Source organism: Prinia subflava, chromosome 4 (genome assembly GCF_021018805.1).
Source record: "Prinia subflava isolate CZ2003 ecotype Zambia chromosome 4, Cam_Psub_1.2, whole genome shotgun sequence".
NCBI classification, from domain to species: domain Eukaryota; kingdom Metazoa; phylum Chordata; class Aves; order Passeriformes; family Cisticolidae; genus Prinia; species Prinia subflava.
This window is the reverse complement of record NC_086250.1, coordinates 17,563,112-17,590,167: the sequence shown is the minus strand read 5'-3', so window position 1 is coordinate 17,590,167 and position 27,056 is coordinate 17,563,112. Positions and strand designations below refer to the sequence as shown.

At 38.1% G+C, this 27,056-nt stretch overlaps 2 protein-coding genes across 5 annotated transcripts in view; one reads left to right on the top strand and one right to left on the bottom strand.

Moving 5' to 3' along the window:
* Positions 1–745, bottom strand: part of PARPBP (PARP1 binding protein) — a 45,943-nt gene extending 45,198 nt beyond the window's left edge. Inside the window, exon 1 of the mRNA XM_063395699.1 lies at positions 624–745. The gene's annotated coding sequence lies outside the window, so the exon portion shown is untranslated. The remainder of the gene's footprint in view (positions 1–623) is intronic.
* On the top strand, positions 719–23,959 carry NUP37 (nucleoporin 37). 4 transcript variants are annotated; one of them, XM_063395703.1, is made up of 10 exons: positions 719–850; positions 2,372–2,498; positions 4,202–4,326; positions 6,682–6,754; positions 10,340–10,434; positions 18,184–18,274; positions 21,121–21,302; positions 22,218–22,268; positions 22,678–22,771; positions 23,608–23,959. In XM_063395703.1, exons 2-10 carry the CDS (start codon positions 2,430–2,432, stop codon positions 23,719–23,721), a joined length of 894 nt encoding a protein of 297 aa, XP_063251773.1. In that variant the 5' UTR covers positions 719–850; positions 2,372–2,429; the 3' UTR covers positions 23,722–23,959. The 4 variants fall into 4 exon arrangements, with proteins under 4 accessions (XP_063251773.1, XP_063251770.1, XP_063251772.1 ...); XM_063395700.1 differs by having other exon boundaries at positions 722–850; positions 2,372–2,591; XM_063395702.1 differs by having other exon boundaries at positions 843–981; positions 2,372–2,591.
* Positions 23,960–27,056: the final 3,097 nt, after the last annotated feature.

Sequence of the window (27,056 nt, the reverse complement as noted above, 5' to 3'; positions counted from 1 at the left end):
ATTAATTTGAGGGGTTTTTAATTCTATAACCCTTTATCTTCTTTGGCAGTAACTGGACTACTTCATGCTTTGGTCTCTCTAACCTCCTTGCATTTTTCAAGACAAAGTACGTTATAATGTAGTACAATTTTGCCTTTAAACTTGTTCTTTTCTGAAACAAAGTTCCCTAACACCGCAGTGACAGTAAAGGATCACCACCCACTCCATTTACTTCCAGAAGACAAACTCAACCTTTGACCTTTTCCCATCCACTGAGGCAGAGCCCACAGCGCGTTCGTTTTGCGGTTATCGCCTGTAACACGCGAGGAAGGGCGGGCAAGGGGCAGGGAGGACAGGGGGCACCGGGAAACAAGCACGACCGCAACAACAACTTCCACTCTCCAAAACGACTGGAGGGGACAACCCACTCTGTAACGTGAACGTCGCATGGGGGTCACAGAGGATGAAACAGGTGGGCTGCAAGTCAGCATGGGGCAGAGTAAAACCTCTCCGGACGCTTTTCCTTCTCCTCATCCGGCGAGCTTTCCGAGGGACCCTACCTGTCGCTCCCAGCGCAATAGCCCGAACAAGCCAAAACCCCTGCGAAGCCACCCCTAGCTACCAGCAGCGAGAACTGGCATTACCATTGCCGCCGGGCGCTCCGGGCTGCGGTGCTCCGGGCTGCGGTGCCCCCGGCGCGGTGCCCCCGGCGCGGTGCCGGGCGCCGCCGCCGTTCAAACCGTAGTTCAAACGCGGCGCGCGGCCCAATGGGCGCGGGGCCGCTGCCCCGGAAGCAGCCGCGCCGCCGCCGCCGCCCGGGGGCGGGCGCTGCCGGGAACGGCGGGGCCGTGCCGGACCCGGGGCCGCGGAGGTGCGTGTGGAACCGGGCTGGGCCACACCCGGCCCGGGGCAACTGGGGCAGCCCGGCTGGGGAGCAGCAGCCGGGCCCTGAAGGGAAAAAGAGGGAGTAGGAGGGCAAAGGATGCGCATGGATGGGGGGAGGTAACGCGCACCCACGCGGCTCGGTTGCCCTAATGGCGTTTCCTAAAGAAGTGACGGTAATAATGCTCTTGGTACTTTCAGGCTGGGCCGGTGGCCGGTAATTCAGGCTGAGAAAGTTGGTGTTGTTCAGCCTGGAGAAGAGAAGCCCGCGTGGAGAGCTCATAGCACCTTCCAGCATCTATAGTGGCATTATAGGGAAGCTAGAGAGGGACTTTGTCAGGAACTGGAGTGAGAGGACGGGGAGCAGTGGGTACAAACTGAAAGAGAGGAAACTTTAGTTACATATAAGGAAGAGATTGTTTACAAACTGTAGCGACTGTAACAGGTTGCCCGGGGAGGATGTGGCCGCCCCAACCCTGGCAGTGTTCCAGGCCAGGTTGGATGAGGCATTGACAGCCTGGTCTGGTGGGAGATGTCCCCCTGCCCATGGCAGCAGGGTTTGGGACTAGAGGATCTTTAAGGTCCATTCCGACCCTTAACATTCTGTGATTCTGTAATGGCTTGTGTTCCTGGGAAGACTTAGAGGAAGAAAACTATGGATGGGATTAAAACTTGCTTTTGGTTTTAGGAGCAAAGCTATGTAAGTTATATGGCTAAAGTATTTATGGTAATATTGTGGTCTCTTGTATGAATCAAAAAAAGAATACACAGGTATAGAGAGCCCTCACTGTGTTTTGAGTGATTCCTCTGTCAAACCTGGCTGGCTCCCAAGCAAAACATTCAGTCTCGGATGCTGAGACCTTCAGATCGTTTACACAGCAAAATCTGTCAAAGGTTTCAAGCTGGTTTTCCACATGGTGTGTAGTTAAAGGTCTGATTTCCCAAAAAGAGATAAACTAACGTCAAATCTGTACTGGGATTAAAAGGAATTGATTCTGAAATCAATGGTGCATCTTGGCCTCTTGTGTTCTAGCACAGAAACCTTATTTTCCTGAAAACTGGTTGAATACACAAGAGCATTTTTATTTGCAGTTTTGCAACCTCAGTTAACTCGGTTTTTAGTTAGACACAAGATCTGTAAAGAGGTAGACAAGTAAAGAGAATTTGAAGGTAGCAATGTATTGTTTCTTGTCATTTGGTTGAAGATGTTAAAATGCTGTATGTGACTCTTGTGTGTGCAATTACTTGGTTTTTTGTATTGATGTTGGGTTACCAAGGGTAGCACAAAGTCTGCAGTTATTGCTGAAGTCTGTAAGAGACAGTTTTGAATGTATGTTAGTTTAGTAAATATTTTGATTGATGAAACAAACAGGCTACATCTAATAAGCTTAAGTGCAGCTTTTGTGTTCTTGAATGCATTGAAGGAAATTTTGATTTACTCTGCCACAAATACTTTACATTTTTTATTTGTGCAAATGAGTCATCTATAGTTTTTTAATTTCTTGTGTAGGAATGTAGATTTTCATCCTGGAGAAGACATCACTTCTGTGATACCTTGACTTAGTTCAATGAAAATGAAGCAAGATTCTACTAGAAACACTTCTTACACTGTGGATTGCGAGGATTATGTGCACGTGGTAAAATTCAGTCCATTTGACAGTGGAGATTCATGTTCTCTCATTGCTTATGGTGGCAACAATTATGTAGTTGTTGGGACTTGCAGATTTCAGGTTAGTCTGTGTTATTGTTTAGTTCCATGTCCCTGAAACTGACTTTGCCAGCACCTCTGCTGAAGGAGGTCACTTTCCTGTTTCCTCCTATCCTTTTGGTAAACAAGGGAGAATTTTACTTGTTTATTACACTAACAAGTCTAGGATACTTGTTCTTCAGGAACAAAAAATATATATATATGTAAAATACACACCGATACATCTGTGCCAATTTTACAGGTATTTCTTTTTAGGGATGAACTGTAGAAATAATTAACCTAATTTTTTTTCTCCCCATTTTTTTCCTGGATTTCCCTCACAGACTGTTGGAAACAGTAAAATATCCTACCTTGAAATTATTTAGAAGTTTATTGTGAAAAATTTTAAAATGTAAAACACTGAGTATTGTATCTTTTTTATACTGGAAAAGTGTTTTTCATTAGGTGGACTTTTTTGCCTAGATGTTTGACAATCAATTGGAGACAATTGCATGGAATTTCTAAGCTTTTTTCCTTCATCTTGCTTCTTTATTATACAATATTATTTTTGTAACTTGTCTATTATGAATAATAGCGTAGCTGATATTTTTATTATTATTATTGTTATTCCCCATGGTCTTACTGTTGGAAATTTTCTGAAGAGTACCTAGTGCTAACCACAAAAACATACTGACATTTGTGTTGTTTCTACCTTGTATCTGGGGTAGGCCTTGAAAAGGAAGCAATTAAAATTTTGACAACCACTGGAACAAAGGTTTTTTCTATAATTTTCATATCCTCCTTCTACATGTGGAGTCAATGAGTATTTCAGAGTAGGAGAGAAAAATGTTATTCTTTCTTCTTGTTGACAAGCATTGAAAAGCTGTGGGTTATTTCATGTGGGCATCTTCAGCTGGGTTCTGCTTGGCATCTACATTATTAGAGGACATAGAGAGGTTCTTTACCTTAAAGCATAATTGTGATGTAGAGAAAATTGTGTAGGAATGTCCTTTGAGGTATGCCAGTGGATGTTCTGAAAACTTTTTAAAGCTTTTTAGAGGTCATCTTATTGATGGAGTCCATAATCCCAACTCTTGTTTTATTTTTCCTGTTACCTGGTATTCTTGCTAGTGGTAAGAATAACCAAGCTTGTAATTAGGATTAGATGACAGAGTGTACCTTTTTGTCTCCTGCTGTTTGAGGAGCAATGCTCTGGAAGTGGCAGCATTTTTCCATGCTGTAAAAACAACTCAAAGAGAAGGCAGCTTAAATTACATGCTTGCTTTTGTTCCCATTGCTTCTTCTCACTGCAGTGTGTGCTGAATTGCCATGCTGTTTTAAGTGGCTTTAGTTCTATCTGTGAAGATAATACTTGTACAGAGAGTGAGCTCAGCATCTTCATAGCTCAGTTCTGATTTTTCTACTCTTCATTGACCTCTGGCTTGAGAGTGCAATCATTTAATGTATTTCTAAGTGCTTAAATATTTCAAGTTAATGTTTTCTGTAGGTTCCAGGTTTTCACTTTGAAGGTGTTATGATCTAAAAAGATCCCAGTATGTGTAATTTTGAAAGCTTTTTCATTTTGTTGCAATCTGATTCGTAAGAAGTCACCAAGACCTTGTTCTGGATCAGCTAACTGCAATATTTCTGTAGGAGGAGGATGCAGAAGTGGAAGGCATGCAATATAAGACACTAAGAACATTTCACCATGGAATCAGAGTTGATGCCATAGCGTGGAGTCCCGAAACTAGACTTGATGCTATACCTCCCCAGATAAGGTACTTAACAATACACAACTACAGTGAATCCTTGTCTCTTACCTGTTTGCCCCAAGTCCTTAATATTGGACTGTTCAAAGCTTATGAGTGAAATCTCCTTAGAAATTATTGATGAAGTCTCTGAATTCTTCAGTAGAACATTTCTATTCTTATAGTCTTTTTTGTTGTTCATTTGCTTGCTTTTGTCCTACTTCTTGTGCCCCTTGACTCTCCCTAGTGAACAAGCAGTAAATAATATTTTCATTATTTTTATGGACATCTGACATAGTTTCTTTCTTTGTACATCTGTGATTTTAAGAGCTTTAGTAAATGTGAACTCACTTGAATGGCCCCCTTTATAAAGCTATCTGTACTGATTTGCATAATATGTGCTGTATTTCAAAGTAGGTTAGATAGTATTCGTGAGATCCTTTGAGGTGTAAATCTATAAAATCTAGAAAGAGAGTTAGCTATTAAATGTGAACTTCTGAATTAAAATGAACCCATTAGTTTATATGATTCTTCAAAATTACCATAGTTGCTTACTGCTCCATTTTTGTACAGTCTTTTGGGTTAAAATATGTTGAATAGAAATTGGTTTATGAATTTTGTATTTCAGTATTTTAAAGCACTGATAATGCGGGTTGTTTTTTGGTGCCTGTCGTGGTTGGGGGGGGAGGTGAATTCCTCCAGGGAGTTGTGGGCAGTCCAATCAGTAATCAGCTTTTCTGCTGGCACCTGGGTTGGTCACTGGGAGGTTTGGACACGCCTCTGAGGACACAAAGAGTTAAAAGCAGGAGTCTGAGGGGCTCGGCCTCTTTTTGGATCCCGGTTTCAGCAGAGAGAAGTCTCCGGTCTCTTCCCCTGCCCGGCCACGAGGCTGGGTGGGGGAGGGGAAACACGTGGTCGGCTCAGGTAAGCCGGAGCCCCCGGGGTGGAGAGAAGAGAAGGGACAGAACTGGAACTGAGTTGCCCCGTCCAGGATGGAGGGGTGGAAAACTGTAGAAGTGCCTTCTGTGTGTGCTCACCCCCCTCCTCCCCCCAAACTCCGGGAGAAGCTGCCCAGCCACGTGGGGGGTTGCCGAGACTGAGAGTGCCCCCGCCTGCAGCACCCTGCCGAGAAGAAACTGTTAACCCTTGCTTGGCAGAAAGAAACTTTTCTTAGACATTGATTCTCATGACTGGTGGTTTTCGGAGAGAGGGAAGCAGCCTGGGACCGAGATGATAAAGCATGATTAGAAGGAACTCGATGGAAGAATGAGAGGAGTAGCCTTGGAGCTGGACTTTTCTTGCATAATGTCAGCCATGGACTGAACTTGAGTCTCTTTTGAACATAAACTGCATTTTTGGGTGGATGCAGCTGCCCTTGTTTTTGCTACAGTGACTGGCACTTGGAAGAGTGGAGCGAGCAGAGAAAAAGAGGGGGAGGGTGAGGTGGCACCCTCTGCCCTCAGGGCAGACCTGCTCCTGGAACCCCGGCCCCTGGGTGAAAAGGGGAGAGCTCGGCATGCAGCATCCTTAAAAAGCCCTGTATGTAGTTTTGGCCTATGAGACAGCGGTGAGAGCGCTGGACATAGGAAAAAGAGAGTGTCACCTTAGCAGACTTCTCCGGGCAGTGCTATGGGTGACATGGAAACACATAAGGGGTGGACCCGTGTTTTCTGAGGAACAGTCTGTGGTGCGAGAGAGACTCCTCTCTCCCTTGCTGAATTGAAGATTAGTTTGTTTTTGAGTGGTGGTTGTTTGATCTGAAACCCAGGGGTTGGTCTGTGAAGAGTGATGGGTGGGGAGGTAGAAACTGGGAGAAGAAAATGTTCTAAGAAGTTTTTTATTTCTGTCTCTGTGTGTGTTTAAGAGTATTTCTGTCCCTGTTCTTATGTAATTAATAAAGTTTTGGTGGGTTTTTTTTTTGTTTTCAAGATTTAAGCCTGCTCTGCTCTGTTCCTGATCACATCCCACAGGAGTTGTTAGAGAAAAAAAACATATATTCATGGGTGCACTAACATCTGGCCAGTGCTAACCCATGACAGTGCCCTATCACTTAACTTCTCCCAAGGAAAGTTTCAGCAGCATTTATGAGATATTTCAGATAATTGGTAATTGATCCAGATTTAGCTTTGTAAAATGTCTTGCATTTCTTTCTGTGAATAAGTATTCTTGGCACTTGATGCACACTATTTTACAGATAAGCTCCATTTATGACTCTGCTTGTTGCCAAAACAAAAAAGATAGATGCTTTTGGGTTTTTCTCAAAATCTGATTTTTTTCTTTGCATCTCACTTTGCATTTTTAAAATGAAGGAAAACTGGTAAAAAGTCAACTATTGCGATGTTGATTGACTGAATGGTTTCTCTTTTTTTTGTCTGCTGAGTGTAGGTTTTGTACAGCGGCTTCTGATAGGAAGTTAAGGCTCTTTACTTCTGACTTACAGGACAAGAATGAATTTAAGGTAAGGGCAGCTAACGTGATTTTTAAAAGATTATTTAGTTTTTAGTGAAGTCTAATCTTTAACTATCCTTCTGCTCCATTTGTAACAGAGCCTAGATCCATCATCTCTAGGGATAATCATTGTATTGTAAATATCTCTCTGTCTTTCAAGTGGGAATAATTGTAATTATCACTTACATTATCTGATGTCCTTTAAAATTCTCCCTTTGAAACAATGTCCCAGACCAAGTACTACCGTTAATGAGATATTTGTGCTCTCCCGTTTGAAATTTTTTTGGTGATGTCTTAGCTAACAATAAGTAAAGATATTTGATTTTAAAAACTTGAGGGAGAGTCTTCCTTGGCTTTTTCTGCTTTAGAATATGATAATGCCTGTTTTGGTGAGAGTGGCTTATTGGGTATAAAGGAGAAAAAAATAGATTTTTGGTTTTGGTGTGTAAATTTGTGTTAGTAAGACAGTGAGATTTGTCATACAGAAATTAGGTGAATTGTGGATGTCACCTAATGGCCATACTGATAATAGAATGAATAAAGGCCGGGCATAAGAAGTAAAGATGGATGCTACTAAATGTCTTGAAAGAATATGCTTTTTGTTTTGCTTCATACATGCACATACTTTTAATTTCCTCCTTTCAGTGTTGGTTGTCTTATGTGATTTTGCCACTGAGCAGCGGGATAACTGACATAGTCAGCTTGGTGGGATTTCTGACAAAATAGTTGTAAAAGTTCTTTACGCTCTTTGCTTGTGAGTTGATGTCTGTCATTCCATATTAAAGCTATCTATTTATGTAATATCGGCCAGTTTTGTGAATTTCAGACAACAGGCTTTAATGTTAACATGTGAATTACATTTTTTAACTTAGCAGAATGTAAAGTTTCTTTAACATTAGCTAAGGAATTGAAAAGTTGAAATAATGAAACAGTCTGATAAATTTGGTGCCACAGACTCTAGTGAGCTAAATTCAACATCTAAGTTCTAATTTTTTAATTTATTTTGGATTAATAAGGCCGCAAGAAGAAGTGTGGTCAGCAGGAGTAAGGAAGTGTTTGTCCCTCTGTACCTGGCACCCTAAATCCTCTGTTCAGTTTTGTGCCACTCAGGACGAGGAAGACACTGAGTTGCTGGAGCATGTCCAGAGAAAACAGTGGAGCTGGTGAGGGGTCTAGAGCACAAGTCCTGTGAGGAGCAGCTGCGGGAGCTGGGTGTGTTTAGGCTGGGAAAAGAAGGCTCAGGAGGGACCTTATTGCTCTCTATGACCACCTGAAAGGAGGCTGTAGCCAGGTGGGGGTCAGTCTCCCAGCCAACAAGTGATAGGACAAGAGGAAATGGCCTCAGCTTGTGCCAGAGAAGGTTCAGATTGGATATTAGGGAAAAATTATTTTGTAAAAGGTTGGTCTAGTATTGGAGCAGGCTGCGCAGGGAAGCAGTGTGATCATTGTGTTCAAAAACCTTATAGATGTGGTGCTTAGGGATGAACCTGGCAGTGTTAAATTAGTGTTTGGACTCAATGATCTTACAGGTCTTTTCCAACCTTAATGATTCTATGATTGTTTGGTGCATATGCAATACAAATGAGAAGTGTTGGCCTGAATTTAGCAGTAAAGCTATTAGCTTTGTTTATGCCAGCTCCATCACTGAAATTAGCTGTCCAAGAACTTTATTAAGGATGTACTCTGGCTGAGGAAAAAGTAAAAATACATATTGTTACTGGGTCAGGCTTTGTCTAATGTTAAAAATAAAGAAAACAGCTAAAAATACATATTTTACCTATTAGTGAGGAACTCATTAGCAAAATGAAATAATGTGGACTAGCATGTTTATATCAGTAAAGGTTGTCTTTGAGACTGTCTTCTGGGGGTTTTTTGATAGAAAGTGTGGAAAACCCTTTCTGGCAATCATCTTAATTTCTTATATCTGGACAATCATTGGACTCTAGATTTCTCATCAAGAAAAGTGACACCTAACTCTGATTTAAAGCACGTGCAAAATCCCAGATGTTCACAAATTCTAGGTGAGCTATGCTGATCTGGCCTTCAATACAGTTTGATACAGTGGCTTCTTCTTAGCAGTTAACTGATACCTCAGAAAACTCATTTCATAAACCTGAGGTTGAACTCGCATTGAACACGTGGAAAATTTTGAATCCATTATATGGTGCACACTTGACACGTGGGATCTTCGGGAGAGGCCCAGAACATGGAAACAAAGCTGAAGGAACTATGTGACTACGTTCAGAACGTAATCTCTGAACATTTTGTCTTTCATAGTAAACAATTAGTACATGTTGCTTCTGGAGGGATAGACGGAGTAATCTTACTCTGTTTTCCCCATGGAAAAACTGTCTTGGTGTAATTATCAACAAGGAACTTGAAGCACACTTGAGTTTTCCATTACTTTGTTGACACGACTAATCCAAAATTTATGGGTTGGATCAAGCCCAAAACAAAAAAACAAAAGGTAAAATATGACTGATGGATCTTCATGAAACCTTTTTCTTCTTTTGAGGTTTTCATTTGGAAATGAATTATGGCTTCCTTGTCCTGCTTCACATTTTGCTTAATAAAAAGCATATTTCATCAGAACTGTAGAAGTAAAATGAGGCAGGATATTTGAATTCGGAATGCTGAAAATTGTCAAAAGACTTGGCATTCTGTCTAAATAGTTTAGCATCATATTAGGGCCTATTAGTTCTAGTATAATCCATTAGGTTTTAATAGAATAATGACTTATTGGAAAAAAATAAGTTGGCTGCTGAAAATATTTCTGTATTGAATTGATGAGGCATTCTTAAAACTTTTAGAGAGGGAGATTTAGTTCTTGTGCGTGCTTGAGATTTTTTTTTAATCAGTTCTGCATTTGTTCCTCAGAATAGCTACACTTGAAGGCGATGTGCTTTTCCTCCAGAAAACTGTGGAACTTGTTTTCATTTGACCTTGTTTTCCTCTGCAATTTCTGAGTCTCATGCTGTTATCAAGAGGATATTTTTGTCTCATTTTTATGATACCTTGCTGGCAAAACAAAAGCAGCTGTGCCTTGAGACTTAATCAGTGGGACTGAATAGAAAAGGTTGGAACAGTAACAGATACATCTACACATGGACATTTGCCTGACTAAAAATTCTGTGAGATTGCTGTCAAAAACACCATAGATGTATTTAATGAGATATTCAGAGATCAGAGTTACATATCAGTAATCAGAATTCTTTAATGTAGGCAGATGATGCATACATTCATTCCCTGGTCATTCTCCTTATTCTGAGATTTACTATCTTCTACCTTCAAAATTCAGTGGTTGAAAAAATGATAAAAAGCTCTGGTGTGATTCACTAATCTCTGTCAAGCAAAATCATCAAACTGACCTCTATGCTAACTACAAAGAGTGGTAGGGAGGTCTTTTCACCTACACTATGAATCTACACATGAATTGGATCTTTTAAAGAAATCCATTTATTGATAAAAACTTCTTTTACCTTCTATTGAAATGATAGTTTTATCTTAACAAACATCTTTCCATTAGCAGGTCTGTTAAATATATTGGTGGAACAGTCAGCTCTAAGGTAAAATATTTTTCTTTTCTGCTTGGCAGACATTTGATGGCCACTCAGATTACATTAATGATCTGGTCTTTGCTCCCAACGAAGGTCAAGAAATTGCAAGTGTAAGTGATGATCACACCTGCAGGTATGCATTTTGTTCAAAACACTATTAAAAAACCTGATATTCAACTTCTTCTATCCATGTATGTTTTATATGTCCACTTAAATAAATAAGCATTTATATTTTTATTTTTAGTGTGCCTTCATGACCCTCTAACAAGTCTGCTAACAAGACAAGACATGGACTATTCTTATTAACTTAGGTTGTGGACTGGCTTTCTGTTGTGACTTGTGGGTCTTTTTTCAAAGCAATCTTTTGAACCAGCTAGATTGAAAATGAAGAAAACCGTTGTCTTGGATTTGCATACACTATTTTTCCCCCTTCTGGGACAGGAATAAAATGAGAATAGGAGAAAGCAAACTTGCATAGCTCAGCACTGAATTATACAGACTCTCTGTATGTATTCTGTCATCAGATGAGTCAAGTTTAAAACCAGTTACATATGTGAACTTATCCATTTACCCAAATGTATTAGCCTTACCAGCAGGTGGGATGACATAGCCTGAACACAGCACCATCCTAATACAATGGTACTGGCAGCTCAAAATACCATGATTACAGCTGCTTCAAACCCAGATGTTTGGATATTTGTAACTGGAAGTAGAAGGTAAACATGGTTGAATGCTTTGAAGTATGCTAGGTAAAGGTTTTTGATGCAGGAGTTTGTCAAAAGGTCACCCATGTTCCACTTTTGGTAGTGTGCCATCTATGAAGCTGCTCTTGTGACCCCTCCAGTGCAGTTGGAGAGATCAGCAGGGCAGCTGTGCAGGCTCTTCAGTCACTGCAGTAGAGCAGCAAGGCACTTGGGAAAGCATCATCTGCTTGACTTTCTTTACTCTGATGAGTAGGCAGCTTTTCCATAGGTGTCTAGTCAGTGTTTCCAACAAAATCATTAGGAATGAAAAGTAGAAATGTATGACTTAGCTGTATCTTGTTCTGATTTATTCCCTGCCCTTGATTTCTTTGTTAAATCTAAATTCAAATTTTGCTTATTCAGCAAAAATCTGTTTGACTCTGTGGCCTTTTCCTCTTTGTTTTATGAAATGCTCAGCCTTCCCAGATGAAAGGAAACTGTTTTAAATCCAGTTGTCTAATTGATACTAATTTAAAAGGAAAAAAACTTGTGTAATTAATACATACTAACAAGATTTCAGTTTAGCAACTATGAAAGACATTTTATGCCATAAAGTCTTTGGTTAAAAGCCATGGGAAATAAGTAAGATTTTTTTTGGCTACTTGAATTCTTATTTTTTCCATTCATGCATGTGGGGCATGAAGATTTTTTCTATTGAATTTAAAGGTTACACTTTCAAAACTAATGGAAAATGCATTCCTTGGGACTTACCAAAATCATTCTTTACTTACTCTGTAATTTGCTTCAGTAGTAATGTAAGAAGAGGAATAATTCTTCTGTTTGTACTGAATTTCTATCCTGAAATTGTTCTTAGGATACTAAATCTGCTAATGCCTGTGGAATAAAGTTCTACAGCAATTAGTACAAGTCTTGAGTTCCACTTTTAAGTCTTAATAAGGTTTGAAAACAACTTTTCAGTATGTACTGACTATATACAAGCATGGTTAGGTCCTCCCTGGTTTTCATTCAAAAGAAAGTTTACATTTAAGTTCATCAGAGACCTCTAAGGAAGTAAGATTTTCAGTTTTCATCCACGAAATAGTCTTGCCACAAGCTGCTGCAACTGTGATATCTCAGAGTGAGGTTTAGTAATTTTGGTTGGAGGACAGACAGTGTCTGTTGGCTACTGGTTATATCCAATGTTCTTACCTTTAAATTGCTGTTGTGTCACTCAGGAAATCTTGTTATTTCTTGCACGTGGTCTTTACTGGCCTTGATCTCACAACTCAAAACTTTTTTGCAGCTGTGAAGTACAGCTGCACTAAAAATGCTCCTGCATAAAAATAATTGCAGTGGTCATCTGTGTTACAATAGCTTTAAGGAATATTTCATTTAGTTCCTTCAAATAATAAGGCATTATACACTTCTTTGAACATTTGGATTAAGTGTAGGAGTGTGTTCATCCCATTTTGTTAATGAGATCTGTGTGTGTACAACTCCTTGTGCACCACTCTTCAAAAAAAAATTACTACTGGCTTTTTCATAATGATTTGGAAACACAGTCTAGGAGTCTGCACAGATTCAGATGTACAAATCATTTTGTTCTGATACTTAATGAAGCCAAAAAATTGTGGGAAATATTTGGAGAACACCATGAGTTCAGCTGACACCCTGCACTGTTGGTGGTTATAGACACTATCTGATGTTTCTGGAATTACTTAATGCAAAATACCATCCTGTCAAAACTCACTAATCTCATATCCATGCTAAAAATGAACCTCTTGACTGTCAGAAGGTTAATTCAATCTGATTGATAATCACCTCAGACTCCCTCCTCATGTGGAACTGAAAGGTTACTGGCAGTGTTACACCCTTGAAAATACCAGCATGGCAATTTCTTCTGGTCATCAAGTGCTGGAATGGCTTGTATTTTAAAAAGCTGAAAAAGACTCATCCATCCCTTTCTCTTCCTCACCCTTTTTCTTTTAACTATTTCTTAAACACATTCTCTTTCTCTCTTTTTGAGTGCAGAAGAATGTACAGTTGAATTATCTTCCACATTGGCTGTGAACATAGTTGTCCTTTGATTCCCTTTTGAGTTCTGTTCATTTCCTTAGGCCATGGCTCACATCACTTCACAGAGGACTTTGTGAATTTATCACTCACTCTTTAAGTTCAGCCTTCCCTTTTGCACGTAGAATAAATGCCAGTCCAAGAGAAGGTTAGTTTTGCTCCCTAAACAGGGATTAGGGGGAAAGGGTTGATGTCACTGAAAACTAAATTAACTACACTTTTAGGATGTTTTGTAGTGTTTCATCTGGTTTTAAGGGGGGGTTCATCTGTAGCATATTTTTTATGGTACTCTCATACCCTAGGTAGTTTGTGTAGATTTTTCTCTAGACATTATGAAGGAAAGCTAATGGTAACTCCTGGTTTGTTTGGATTTTTTAATTCATCTTTTCTTTAATGTATTGCCAGCACACATAACACTTGAATCTTACCTTGATTATTCAGTAAATATTTCACATTTTGGCTATATTGAAAACTGGTCATTATCACTTATTTCTGCTGCCAAAACCATACTCTATTTGCATCTTCACATTCCTAGTGCAGTCAGGTATGGATTTCTGTCAAAATTTTTATAAAAGTAGTCTTATTTCATGTTGTTATTTCTTCCTCTGTTTGTAAGATTGGATTTTCCAGTGTCCCTTCATATAAGAAATGTCATACCAAAATATTTCATCTTTCTGAGGTATGCTGGTTAAATTTTATCAAGCTAGTTGTGCATTGTAATTTACGAAAATAAAGAAGTCTTGAATTTTTTTCAGAGTCCAGTCTTTGAATTTGCACAGTTGTATGTATCCCTGTATGTCCCTCAAATGCAGTCTTACATAATTCTGTTACATTGTACAGCCACAATGCAAGTGTTAACCAACTGGTGTTGGACAGTGCAAGAATTAACTGGTCAGCTTAAAAAAAAAAAGCTTTCTGGATCAAGTGTTTGGAACATTATTTCAGTCTGGACTTAATAAACTTTTAGTTAAGAAGTGTTCAAAATGTGAGGATGATGTAGAATTTCCTTTGTGACACATTATGGCTTATGTTAAGAGTCACACAGCCCTAGAATGTAGTCTAGCCTATAAATTGTTTTTAAATAGAAGTCATTGCATTAGATTTGCTTAGAAGTTTTCTATTTTGGAAAGCCATCAGCAGAACTGGTAGTTGAATTTCTTAGTAGCAGTCATACCACAGAAGCATTTAGTTTTATATCTACATTAGGAACAATAAGCTGATAGCTCTTAAAAGCCATTTTTTGCTCTGGTTGAAAGGATAGAACTGAAGCTTCACATTTTTTTTCAAAAATGCTGTGTGGTCTCTGGTTTTGCATGAGTTAACTTTAAAGGTATTTCAGTAGTAGTAGTAGAAATGTGTACTTCTTGCACTTAGTTCTGAGCATGGCCTGAAAAGTGTATTAGTGAAGTGGAGATACTGCACTGCGTCTCCTGCTTCTACCAACACTGCAAGGTATAATTGCAGCCCACAGTAAGCAGTGAGAAATAGATCAATGCTGGCATATCCAAGAAGATATTACAAGAAGCTAGAGATAACATGTTTTTTAATGCCAAGATCTGAAATAATCTAATTGCTAGTTCTTTAGGAACAGTGACCTTTCCTTTGATCACCAGAAGAAAACAGTGAACATGGGTCAGCTTTCTGAAGGAGTATTTGTACATTTCCTCTGTGAAAAGACTTCATAAAAACTTAAATTCTTTGTCAGTAAAATAAAATTAATTACTAGAAATTATCTTGAATATTACACCTTTCTCTTCTTCTGACCAGAGAGGAATTTCAACAGTTCTACTTCAGCCTTTCATGTCCTGCATAGTACCCTCCGGATCCGTGAGTGCCAAATCCATGTGGAGTTGGCAGAAGACCTTAGAGAAAGCCAGTGTTGGTTGTATTCTCTGCAGTATTTCCTAATCTCTGCACTTTCATGTTCTTTTTCTGAGATCTTCTCCTCACTCCTTGTGCTCAGTGAGGAACAACTTCACTCTACCTTTGCTGATCTCAGGAACAAGCATCCTGCCCTTCTCCATAGTCCTCTAGGCTTTTCAAGAGTGCTAGGATTTTCCTTGCACATGGAATATGCCTGATGGCAATAAAAAGAGATGTATTAAAGTTAGATATTAAAAAAGGACCAACAAAACCATGCTGGACATAAGTAAGTTTTGAGTTATGGATTGAGTATAGTTGATCATGCTTTGTGGTTGGGAATCAGATGTCAAGGTTTGTTCTAGCCCCCAGCCACTCACTAAAATTGTTTGAAATCTTTTGTTGGAAAAGTTCCCATTTTTACATCCATCTTCTGAGGATTCAAGAAATGCCTGAAGATTGCAATCTGGTTTAGTTCTTTTACTATTCAAAATGATGACTTTTATCCAGCTAGCAGTTGGTTCTGCTAGTTAGAATTATTCATAATTCAGAAAATTAGAAGATAAAATAAGGATCATCTCCATTGCCCCAAGTTTTCAGAGTTCTAATGTGGTACTTTGCCAGCTGTAATAAAAGTCCACTGTATGATGAAATTACTGCACATATGCATCCACATTCATGCATATGAGATATAGTTGATACAATGGAATTTGAATATCATCAAGCTATGAGATAACTGCAGTTTTTCTGTTTATTAGTTGGATATGAGTGACAGGAGAAATGTACTAGTATCTCAAGAATTTTCTTTAACAGCATTTGCAACTATCTGTATTTGAGTTGGTTTAAGTTTTCTGAGCGCTGAAGTAAATAATTTCTCAGTCCTTAGTTACTTAAAAAATAATTATTTTACTGAGAAGATTACATGTTATTTTTGAGACTATACATTAATCTAACTTGGGCACTTATTTCAACTGTGTTTATTCAAACTTTTCTCCAATAAGTTTTTTTGTGGAGTATTTTTTAAATGTAAGAAAAAAATACCACAAGCTCAGTGACAAGTCTATGCCACAATGTTTGGTGGGAAGAGAAGAAGTAAGAGAGTGACACATTGCAGAGTTACAAATGATAAGGATGTTTGAAGGAAAACAGGCAGTATTTTACTTTGATATAAAATCAAGGGAATATTAGTAAGGTTTCAAGAGCTTTGAATGGGAGACAAAATCCTCAGTCTTTTTGGATTGATTTACGTGATAGGAATGTAGACAAAATGGAGGAGGGGGGGCAGCATCTGTAGCTGATTTGGTTATGATTACTTAATAGTTTACTTACTGAAAATCAGTTTGGCTAAATTTTGGGGTTTTGCACATTTTTTACTTGGGTTTTTCACAAAAAAATATTGAGAAGAGTTAATTAAACATGTGTAATTGTATAGATATGATGCATTCAGACAAGGATCTGTCTGCCTGGTTTGTATTTTGGGGGTTTTGGTTTTTTTTGTTCCCCAAAACTAAATTATACCATCTTTGCTATAAATAAAGAAAATACAAAAGAGGTTTTTATTCCCTTCTCCTCCCCATACTGTTTGTTACTCACAGTCCTGCCATTCTTACAAAGTAAAAAATACAAATTTGGTAACTTTATAAATAACAAAGTTATGAAGGTAAAAAGCATAAATTTCTGTCTTAACACCTAATAATATCACTCACTTCAGGGAAGGAAACATAATGGCATATTCCTTTTGCCAAAATGATTCACCATCTTCTGTTGTATCATAATTTTCTCCCTGCACAGTAAATACACATGGGAAGTGTTGATTTGACTTGGACAAATCTACAAGGCAAAATTTTTGGCAGTAGAAGAAAGTATTGTGTGTTTCTAAATTACCTAATCAAGTAGATATTTCATTTTTTAAACACTTGTCAGGTTTTTGTTTTGACTTTTTTTAGTAAGGACACTGATTCTTCAAGATTAGAGACCCTGTGTTTTCTACAGGGAGAACAAATATTTGATCTATTGTGGTTTGGCATAAGAAAACAACATTGTTCATTAAATATATTTACTTTATTCCCATATATTTTGTCTAGACTTATGATGTATTAGTTAAGAGGTTTTTTAAATCTCTTAAATATAGGACTCTAAGCACCCTGGTGAGATATAAACTGAAAAAGTCTGGAGGAAGTCAGCAAAAATCTTCTAGAATAAACAATAATAGTATGTAGCCACTCATCTAGCTCAAAAGACTGGGCAGAATACTACTTTAAAAACTGGCTGTTTCTCAAGTTTTGCATGTCAGAGAGGAAGGATATATCTGTATGTTTTGGTGTCCAAATGCATATAAATAGTATGTGGTTCAGACTGATGTTCACAACTGTGATGTCTTTGTCCTACAACTGAGCTATAGATTTTGTAGGAAAAGAGGGAGTTGAGCAGTGGCAGAGGTAAAATAGACTCAGTTTTGGTTTTGTTGCATTTTAGAAACAAAGTAGCTCCATTGCTCATTACCACTTAAACTGAACACATCCAAAGAAAATCCACCCATCACTTAACCTAGTTTTGGTCTTTCAGCATACACTTTCCTGTCAATCCATATTAACCAAATACTGTTGAGCTTTAAATTTTTATAGCTGCCAGATAAGTACTGTAGGTGTTTCTAAAGGAAAAGGTTAAACTGGCACATATGATTTATCTGTTGAAAGCTCTGCAAGACCCTTTGTTGGCTAGTGTTACCTCTGCCACAGATCATCTGTTTGCCTTAGCTTCATTTCTGGTTTCTTCTATTTCCATTAGTCAATCTTGTCTTACCAGGAAATACTGGAAACTCTTACATTGGGTAGCCAATACAAAAAGGTCTTGCCCTTTACGTGGCGACATGGATGATTTATGTGGTTTAGTGCCTCACTTTAGGTTGCTTGTATCAACTGGACCAAGACTGACTTTCCTGCTTTGTACTGCTTCACTGCTATTTATGGTATAGTACAAAGGCTGTAGTGTTGACTTATGAAAAAATGGGAACATCTCACTGAGATTTCATGTCTGGATAATTAAAATGTCAAATTTCTTGAATAGTTAAATAGAGGCTGTGCCTAGCTCATCAGTGTTAAAATACATCATCTGCAGCACTGGCGACTCACTGACTTCTTCAAATGATACAACATGAACACTATTTCATTTGGTCACTTCCTCTGTGAATGTACTGAGGCACTGAAAGTTAATGTATTTACAGTCAAATGGCAATAGTTCAGTTTCTTTTTTTCTTTTCTCTCTAGGGTCTGGGATTTGGAAGGAAATGAGAAGGCCCATTTTGTTTTACGTTCTCCTGGAATGAGTGTTTGCTGGCATCCTGAGGAGGCTTTTAAGGTTGTGGTTTTCAGCTTTTCTCCCTCACCACCTTTAAAATAACAGGAGAAGGGACACACCAAAAGTGTGAATCTTTGATGCTGCAGTAACATTAAAGTCTGAGGACTTAGTTTACATTGTAACTGGATGTTAGTTGGATCTGCTAATGTGAAGTAACTGTGAATGAATTCTCATTACCATTCTTGTCATTTTACCCTCAGTCCCTTACTCCTCCCATCAGAAATATTCCTTCTTGATTATGTACATCAGTTGTTGGTAACTATTCTGCTGATTGCATACTAACTTACAGTTACCAGAGAAGAGCTTGAGTTATTCTCAGTCACGGTAACACGGTTCACCAACACAGACCCTTTATAGTGCATGCCAAGCTTTGAAAAGTATCTGTTTGAAGTTAAGAAGGGACTTTTCTGTTGTTCTTGCTTGAAGTGTATGAAATATGTTCTGAAAAATCAACTCAAATAGCTTGGATCTTATCTTGTTATTGTACTGGGGAGGATTAATCAGCTGGTATGTACCCAAATATCCAGCTTCATTAATGGTCTAGTCCCTGCAGTCTTGGATTTATTATTCCTATTGTGCCTATCAATAATTGCCTTAAGCAGCTACAAATGGTTGTTCAGGTTACACAAAAACACATACTTAAAACAGAGAAAAGCAGTCAAATAAGATATCAAAATATTTACACAGCAATAGGGAAGGAGGATCTCTAATCTCATCACACTTTCCACCAATATCAATATCCATCCTTGCTAAGAAAAGAAACTGTTAACTAGGAGAACTGTTGGTTCAGGTGGCATCAGAATTTAACGGGTTAGCTGCTGTTTGCTACTGGGCAACTTTGTCAGCACAACAAATTAAATAGATTTTCCCAAAAATATTGCAATAATATGCCTGTCTAAGATATTATTAGCATGTCTTTTCTTTGAGCATTATCAAAGGCACAGGTTTTTTGTTTTGTTTAAGAAAAGCCCATTCCAAAAGCTCATAAAACTTGATAAACTTACTTCTTGCTGAAAAGCTTTTTGCAGGTCAAAACGCTTACTGCACCATGACCTTTAGTTTGCAGGAAAGCATGTTTTAGTGACAGTTCTGTTTTTCCATACAAACTGGTATTACTGGAGTATTTTTTAATGCTTCTTTGCTTTTTTAATTATTGCTCATGATGGTGTGAAAATCATTTTACCTCATGAAGAAAAATCTCATTTCATAATCTGGGCATTGAAACATGTTGCCCAAAGAGGTTGTGAAGGCTCGCTCCTTGAGGTGTTCAAGACCAGGTTGGATGGAGCCCTGAGCAATCTGGGCTAGTGGACGGTATGCCTGCCCATGGTAGAGGATTGGAACTAGAGGATTTTTAAGTTCCCTTCCAACCCAGTCCTTCTGTGATTCTATAATTTAATCAGGAAGCTCTTTCTACAATACTTAAAAACCAAGGACTTGAGTGTATTACTGTAACAGAAAAAGTTTAGAAAAAATATTTTGTTGCAAACTGTTACAGGATGAAGAGATGTTACGTAAAGTCAGTAAGAGTGATTCTACAGATTCTACAGCCACACTAATACTTGCTTAGAATGATGGAATCATTTAGATTCTAAAGACCTCTAAGATCCTCAAGTCCAGCCTTTGATTGAACACCATCATATCAACTAAACCATAGCACTAAGTGCTATGTACAGTCATTTCTTGAATGCTTCCAGGGATGGTGACTCCACCATTTTCCTGGGCAGCCCGTTCCAGTGCTTGACAACCCTTTCTTTTTTACAACACTATGTGTCAGTCAGTTCTTTGTACTCAGAACAGAAGCTGTTGAATGTTAAAATGACAACTTTTGGCTGTATGAAAGCACAGTGCTTGGGTTGGCGCGGTGCCGGAGAATCCCAGCTAACCCCTTCCCGGACCGTGCCGAGTGGCCTCGCCCGACCAGGATCGGTCTGGGTGGAGGAAGAGCAGGGCTGCTTCCTGCAGCAGCAAGGCTGCTGTCAACAACACCGGTGTATCAGCATCAAGGATTGGAGAGAGAACAGGGAGGGATCTTTCGTATGATTTCCAGGGTGGCTTATTCCTTGAAGGAGGTCAGAGACGAAAGACAAAAGACAAGGCTTTGCACAATACTTATAAAGAGGGGAGGCACAAGGGGAGGGTACAATTCTTCATCCAATAGGGATTGGATGAGAGAGGAGCTAGAGGAGGGACGTACAGAACTACAACCAGTGGGGGAGAACAAGGGGAAGATACAACTCCGGAGAACCGATGTTGCATCGAGGAACATAGACATTTCCAGGTCTGAAGGTGGGGTCAGCTGGGGATTGACAACATTGGGAGGTAGCAGAGGGCAGGTCCAATGGAGGATTGACAGCTTAGTAGGAGGAGGGACAGGGAACAATCTAGAGCAAGAGGCAAGTCTAAGGGAGAATGGACAACTAGGGGGGAGGGTGTGGCTTGGATTAAACCAGCTAACATGGGGGAAACTAGAAATGATCCATTAAAGAACTTGTAGTACATAACAGACATTAAAGAAAAACGCACCACCACATTTGGTGGTTGTGAACTGCTGTTTCTAACCAGAAAAATACCACAATTATACACATAGGTATCTATAGATACATAGAAATAAAATAATGTAATCATTATGTATAACAATGTAACGGTAGTATAGATTAAGATAGTTTTTATTTATTGTTTAAAGAGTGTCCAGGAGAAAGTTTTCTGGCATGAAGTGAAAAACTGTACTTCATTTAGTATTATTAATATTTGCTTGAATGTATTCTAGGTTTTCTGTAGAGTTGAAAAAATTTAATTTCCATTACATGCTAAGTTTATCACATTCTATGAATTTCTTTTGACAGCTGATGGTGGCAGAGAAGAATGGGACTATACGATTCTATGACCTGATTACACAGCAGGCCATTCTCTCCCTGGAGTGTGAACAAACACCACTGATGTCAGCAGACTGGTGTTTAAAAAATACTCTTAAAATTGGAGCGGTTGCTGGAAGTGATTGGCTGATCTGGGATATCACTCGCTCCAGGTATTTTTATACCCATGGCATAGGTTTCTTTATTCTCTTCCTAATCAGTACATGAGGAAATGCAGGTACTTGGCTAATAGAGTATGGCAGTCACAGAATCACAAACGGGTCAGATTGGAAGGGACCACATTGTGTCAGCTGGTGCAACCTCCCTGCTCAAGCAGAGTCATCCTAGAGCACAAGGCACAGGATTGTGAATATCTTCAGTGAGGGAGACTCCACATTCTCTGGGCAACCGGTTTCAGTGCCTGGTCACTTGCAGAGTAAAGAAGTTCTTCCTCATATTTAGGTGGAACTTCCTGGTGCATCAGTTTGTGCCCATTGCCTCTCATCCTATTGCTTGCAGCATGGAGCAGAGCCTTACTCCATCCCCTTGACACTCCCCTTCAGATACTGATGGACATTGATGAGGTCCCCTCTCAGTCATCTCTCCTTGAGGCTGAACAGGACCAGCTTCCCCAGGCTTTCCTTGTAAGAGATGCTCCAGCCCCTTACTCATCTTTGTAGGCCCAATGCATAAGCTAAATAAATAAACAATTATCAGGAATTACAGTATCATACAGACCATTCCATGGTATTCTTTGTTTCATCTTTATGAATATTTTCCATTAAAAATATAACATTGTCTGTCTTTTTGTCAATTTGAGATAGCATCTCACTAATGTTTACCTCTCACTGTATGTGTTTGTTAAAATTTCATTCCAAGTCATAAATAGTTAACTATTGATCCATAATACACTGGACAACTACTTTGATTTTCTTACTCCAAATTGAGATTAAAACTGCAGGAATGCTCTGATTTTCCCCAGCTGCTTCACAGAGACTAGACAACGTGTCCCCTTCACTGGATTTTTGGTACTTATAGTATGATCTGTACTTTGCAGAACAGTTTTTTACCCTGAATGTCTCTTTTAGTTATCCACAGGATAAGAGACCTGTCCATGTTGATCGAGCCAGATTATTCAGGTATAAATATTGTCTCAATTTTGTGGGGTTTGTCTATTTAAATCTATGTCTATGCAAACAGTTGTGAGTTTAATAACCTGGTTGTGTATCACTTAAGTCATTTTTAGGGGGGACTGAGTTTATAAATTTTGTGAAATTTGTGAATGACTCACATTTGGTATATATGTGTAGCATTCATGTGATACTTTTTTTTTTATTTTACAACACTGTGCAAATGGGCTGTGGTTGGGGAATCATTTCCAAGCTAAATCACTACATCTGGTTCGCTGCTCTTAGTAGAATATGTGATATCTTCACACAGTTAGTCCCAAGGGAGAGAACTTAACTTTGTGTGCACTTCTGCTGGTATGACAGGGGTTTTTGGAACATACATTCATTTTATTCATAAGTGGATTCATTTTATTCACAGGTGGTCCCGAGTGAACGAAAATCTGTTTGCAACCACTGGATATCCAGGAAAGACAACTACTCAATTGCAGGTTCATCATTTAGGACATCCCCAGGTAAATTTTTGACTGGAGTTGCGTGTATTCTGCTCAGATCAGACATATGTTACTTAAAAGCTACAATTAAAAACTAGCCCAAACCATCCAGAACTGCTGCTTGGTGTACCTATTTTATTTTATTTTATTTTGGTTTTTTGCATTCATGCTCAGGAAAAAAAATTGCTGCACTTAAACTGCTATTTTAAAAGCTGCTTGATCTATATGTCTTAGTTTGCTTTGCCATATCAGTTCTAAGGGGAAGAAAAACACCTTTAACCTGATATTTAATAAATCTGGTAATATTTCTAGTTCTAAGGAGGCTAAAAATACACGTAATGTTGTATTTTTCTGGTTTTAACTAACTATATTATAAATCATTAATGCAAAAAACAGGAAATAGGAAAAAAAATAGGAAAATGCAAAGCATAAGAAATATATTTGTTTTGCTGGAGTCAGTATATATTTGTAATGCTTACAGTAAAAATATTATCTCCAAACTTACTAGTTATGAGTACATTGAAGTAACAGAACTCATTTCATTTAAAAAGGTTTCTAAGTTTGAGATCATATCTTTATAATAATAGTGATTATACTAATGTAAAGAGTTGAAACTATTTGTTATTATGGAATATTTTGCTGTATGTTACTTAAATGTAGTAAGTAGCTACTGGAACTATGCAGCAGAAAATCACATTTTCCAGTAGAATTTCTGTTGTAATTTAATTATATTTATTAAGGAGTTTTAATCTGTGGTGTTTATTTGTCTATGCAACTTGGTGTCCACAGTGTAGAAATCATTTATAAGGGAAATGGTACTGATATTTTTTCTCTCTCTCTCTCTTTGTTTTTTAAAGCCCATTCTTACTGGAACTGCAGCTGTAGGATCTGGTTTGACATGGCACAGAACTCTTCCATTATGTGCAGTCGGAGGAGACCATAAAATTTTCTTTTGGGTTACTGAAATGTAAAATAAGCATTTGCCTTCAATATGAAACTTGACATCATAATGCCGTTTTTCTAGTAAAATGAAGAAATATACTGTTTGTAATGGTTTTCACTTGGACAACAGAAGAAAGAAGCAAACAAGATATAAATCATTTGTGTTTGAATTTTAGTTTGCAAGTACAAGAGCTTTTGTAAAATTGGTTATCATGCATCTGGTTCTTGGTTATTTCTATTAAAATAAAATACAGTTTTTAAACATGGTATTTGGTGTGAAATGAATTTTTAAGGGTTTTTTAAAGAGATTTTGTGTCTCAGCATCTCAGACTGACAATCTCAGTTAACAAAGCTCAAATATTTGAAATTGTGCAGAGTACCTACAGAAAGAACACCTTTCTCTATAACTCCTAACTATGACTATCTTATAAGAAAAAAAATGCAGTAGTGTACTGTCATAAAATGTTGTTCCTGGACATTTTTGAATAAACTAGTTACCACTACCAGAGAAGAAGCTAATGGTAAAATCAGAATAATATTTTGAAGCAGTTTTATTTCTCTAAAGATGACAGAGGGATTTACTTCAAGCCTGTCAAACAGCATAGTGAGGGGTTTTTCTGATTACTTCCACTCTTTACAGGAAAATCAAAGGCATTCTGTTTTCTAGGAGCATCTTTTTCCTGTTTTTTCCCATACAAGACCCAGAACTGAAGTAAAAGAAGACAGAGATAACTCCTGTCTTAAGTATCTTATTTGCATGCTTTTGCAAATGAAGGAATGTCAGGATGTTTCAGCTAGTGTAACAGCTCCTTACAGCATCATAGCCATCTTTATTTGCTGTAATTAAATTTTAAAATATTCATTTGTTTCTTCCTATTTATGTGGGACACATAAAACCACTTCAGAAGTAGGACATGAATAAGTGAGATTACAGTCACCTTTTGAAACCTAAAACCATATTATATTTCTCGTAATCCCTTATCCATGGGAATTTCTGCATTTTAAGTAAATTTTGCCACCAAAATTTACTTAAAATGAATATACAGTTCCTTTTAAGTTCCAGTGGACTGGTATGTGCTTAAACTGTAAAATAAGCAGATGTTTCAAGCTAACAGCACTCTGTTTAACTTGTATCCATGGTCCGACCAGAGATAGCAGCCTTAAGGGGAGGTTTAATTCACTTGCAGCTAAAAATCTTGGTGGGTCTGGGAGGAAGGATTGGCCTGAGGCACTGTTATCCTTTTGGTGCCTAGTGAAACTGAAGCAGAGGTGGGTTTTCTGTCCTCAGAGCAAACTTCACATCTCTCCTGCTTATGCAGAATATCTCCACTATACTCGTGACCCACACAGACAAGGGCAGTTTGCACCAGGTATGTGCAGGTGCACTCTTGAGTGAGACTTTTTTGGATTAGAATTGCTTAAGACCCAAGAAGGCAAAGGGCAGAAATTCTTTTGTTCTGTTCAGAAATCAGGATGTTTGCTTTTCGTACTCTGTTTTTAAGGACTACTTAAAACTGTTTATCCAGGAATGATCTTGCCAAGTTCAAGGCTCTTAATTTTATACTGGAAAGAAGTAATATGGATATTTTAAAATAAATAAATTAATAAGAAAGAGCAGCTAATGTTTTTAGCATGTTCTCTGTGCTCTTGTACAGAACAAAATAATTAGTTAATCCTCTCATGTTGCCTTAGCACAGCACTTGGAAAACTGAAACTTGACAAACCATTTTCAGAGAACTGCAATCCATTTATCATTTAGTTTCCATTTTCTTTTTTTTTAAAAAAGAAACCTACATAATACCTAACATTTGTATTTCTCAGTCTATTTAACTGTGAAAGGTTGATAATTCTTTGAACTGTTTGCAAGACTTGTACACTTGAGATTATTGAGATTGGCACACCAAGATGGGGGGGGGGAACATTGTTTAAATTCAGTGTAGAGAAAAATCATTGGGGCAATATCAATTTCATAGAGAAAACTTTACTAAATACCCTTTGCATGGATTTAGAAGACTCCATGGGAAATCAAGCAAATGTTAATCCACACTGATCTTTTCAGCTGTTCATTGGACCACCTTATTAAAAACAACTATTGCCCCTTGTGGAGGATCAAGTGACACCATGTCTGGAAATTTTTTTGGATCAGCTTTTTGTTTCTGTTTAACTTGTCTCTCAGTTATATAGTTACTTGAGTTCTGGGCTGATTCTAACCTGAATGTGGTGTCCTGGGACCTGTAACAGTATATAAGCACACAAGATGCATATGAACATTGTAAGCTACAGTAGCACTTGCCAGTTTTTCTCAGCTTGCGTAGTTTTGTTTTGCAGTTGACCTGAGGCTTGGATTTTGTGTAACATATGGAGCAGATCAGTTTCAATGCTTTGAAACCCATGTTCTTGCCTTTACTTTTCTGTTTACCCTAATCACAAGTCAGGTATTTTTTACTAATGATGAAGCTAGAGCTCTGATCCGTTCTCTGTTCACATGGCTCTTCCACTCCAAGTTAGCCTCAGCATCTGTAAAGTTGACATCTTCAAAATACTAATGTTCAACCAAACTTCATTTTGGTATCTCTTATCACTCTTTAATCTCTTTTCTTCACTGGAAGTTGGAGCTACATGACATGGCCTTTAAATGCCAGCATATATATGTACACATGCATAGGGTATAAACTGCCAGCAGTTACATATGTACAGTACTTATTCATTAGTCTGACATTTATCATTGTTATAAATGCATATTATAAAGTTGGCTTTTTGCAAATACTAAAATTAATGCTATATGTATAATGTGGGAAGGTTTTACTGTATTAATATAGTTTCTTTTATTTTCTGCTATTAAATGGTGATGTGATGAATGTATATATATATATATATAATTTTTTAGGTTATAGCATAATATTAAAATAGAAACTATGTGATGTAAGGTGCTTTTTGTAGCTAACCCAGAAAAGTAAAAAAGATAATCAAGAAATCCCCCACATTCTTGGATTATCTTGATGAAGGTAACAAGGACAGACCCCCAAGGCTCCAAAGGAAGAATTTATTGATCCTCTGTTATCAGAAGAATGGGACATGAGACACCAAAGGGCACCACCAAGAAATTTATCTACAAGGAGTAATAAAATGCTAAATTGGTGAAATGGGGACAGATTGGGAGAGTTAAAACTAGGAGGGCATCTGAACTCAGAGGAATGTTTGAATAATGCATTAGGGTCTTTTCAATATGTACCATACTGATCCTTTTAAACATTCTGAAAAGGTAAGGTGTGCTTTCTGGCTGCATGCCAAGGCACCCCAGCAAAGAACCTTTGCTTTTTGTTTTCCTAATTGTCTTATTTTTTATTAAACTATTTTTTTAAAA

Excerpts from the sequence above, each read along its gene's own strand:
- NUP37 (XM_063395700.1), top strand. The coding sequence starts at position 2,430 with ATGAAAATGAAGCAAGATTCTACTAGAAACACTTCTTACACTGTGGAT. Across the intron at positions 21,303-22,217 it reads TGGGATATCACTCGCTCCAG|TTATCCACAGGATAAGAGAC; the intron begins GTATTTTTATAC and ends TGTCTCTTTTAG. Across the intron at positions 22,269-22,677 it reads GATCGAGCCAGATTATTCAG|GTGGTCCCGAGTGAACGAAA; the intron begins GTATAAATATTG and ends TTTTATTCACAG.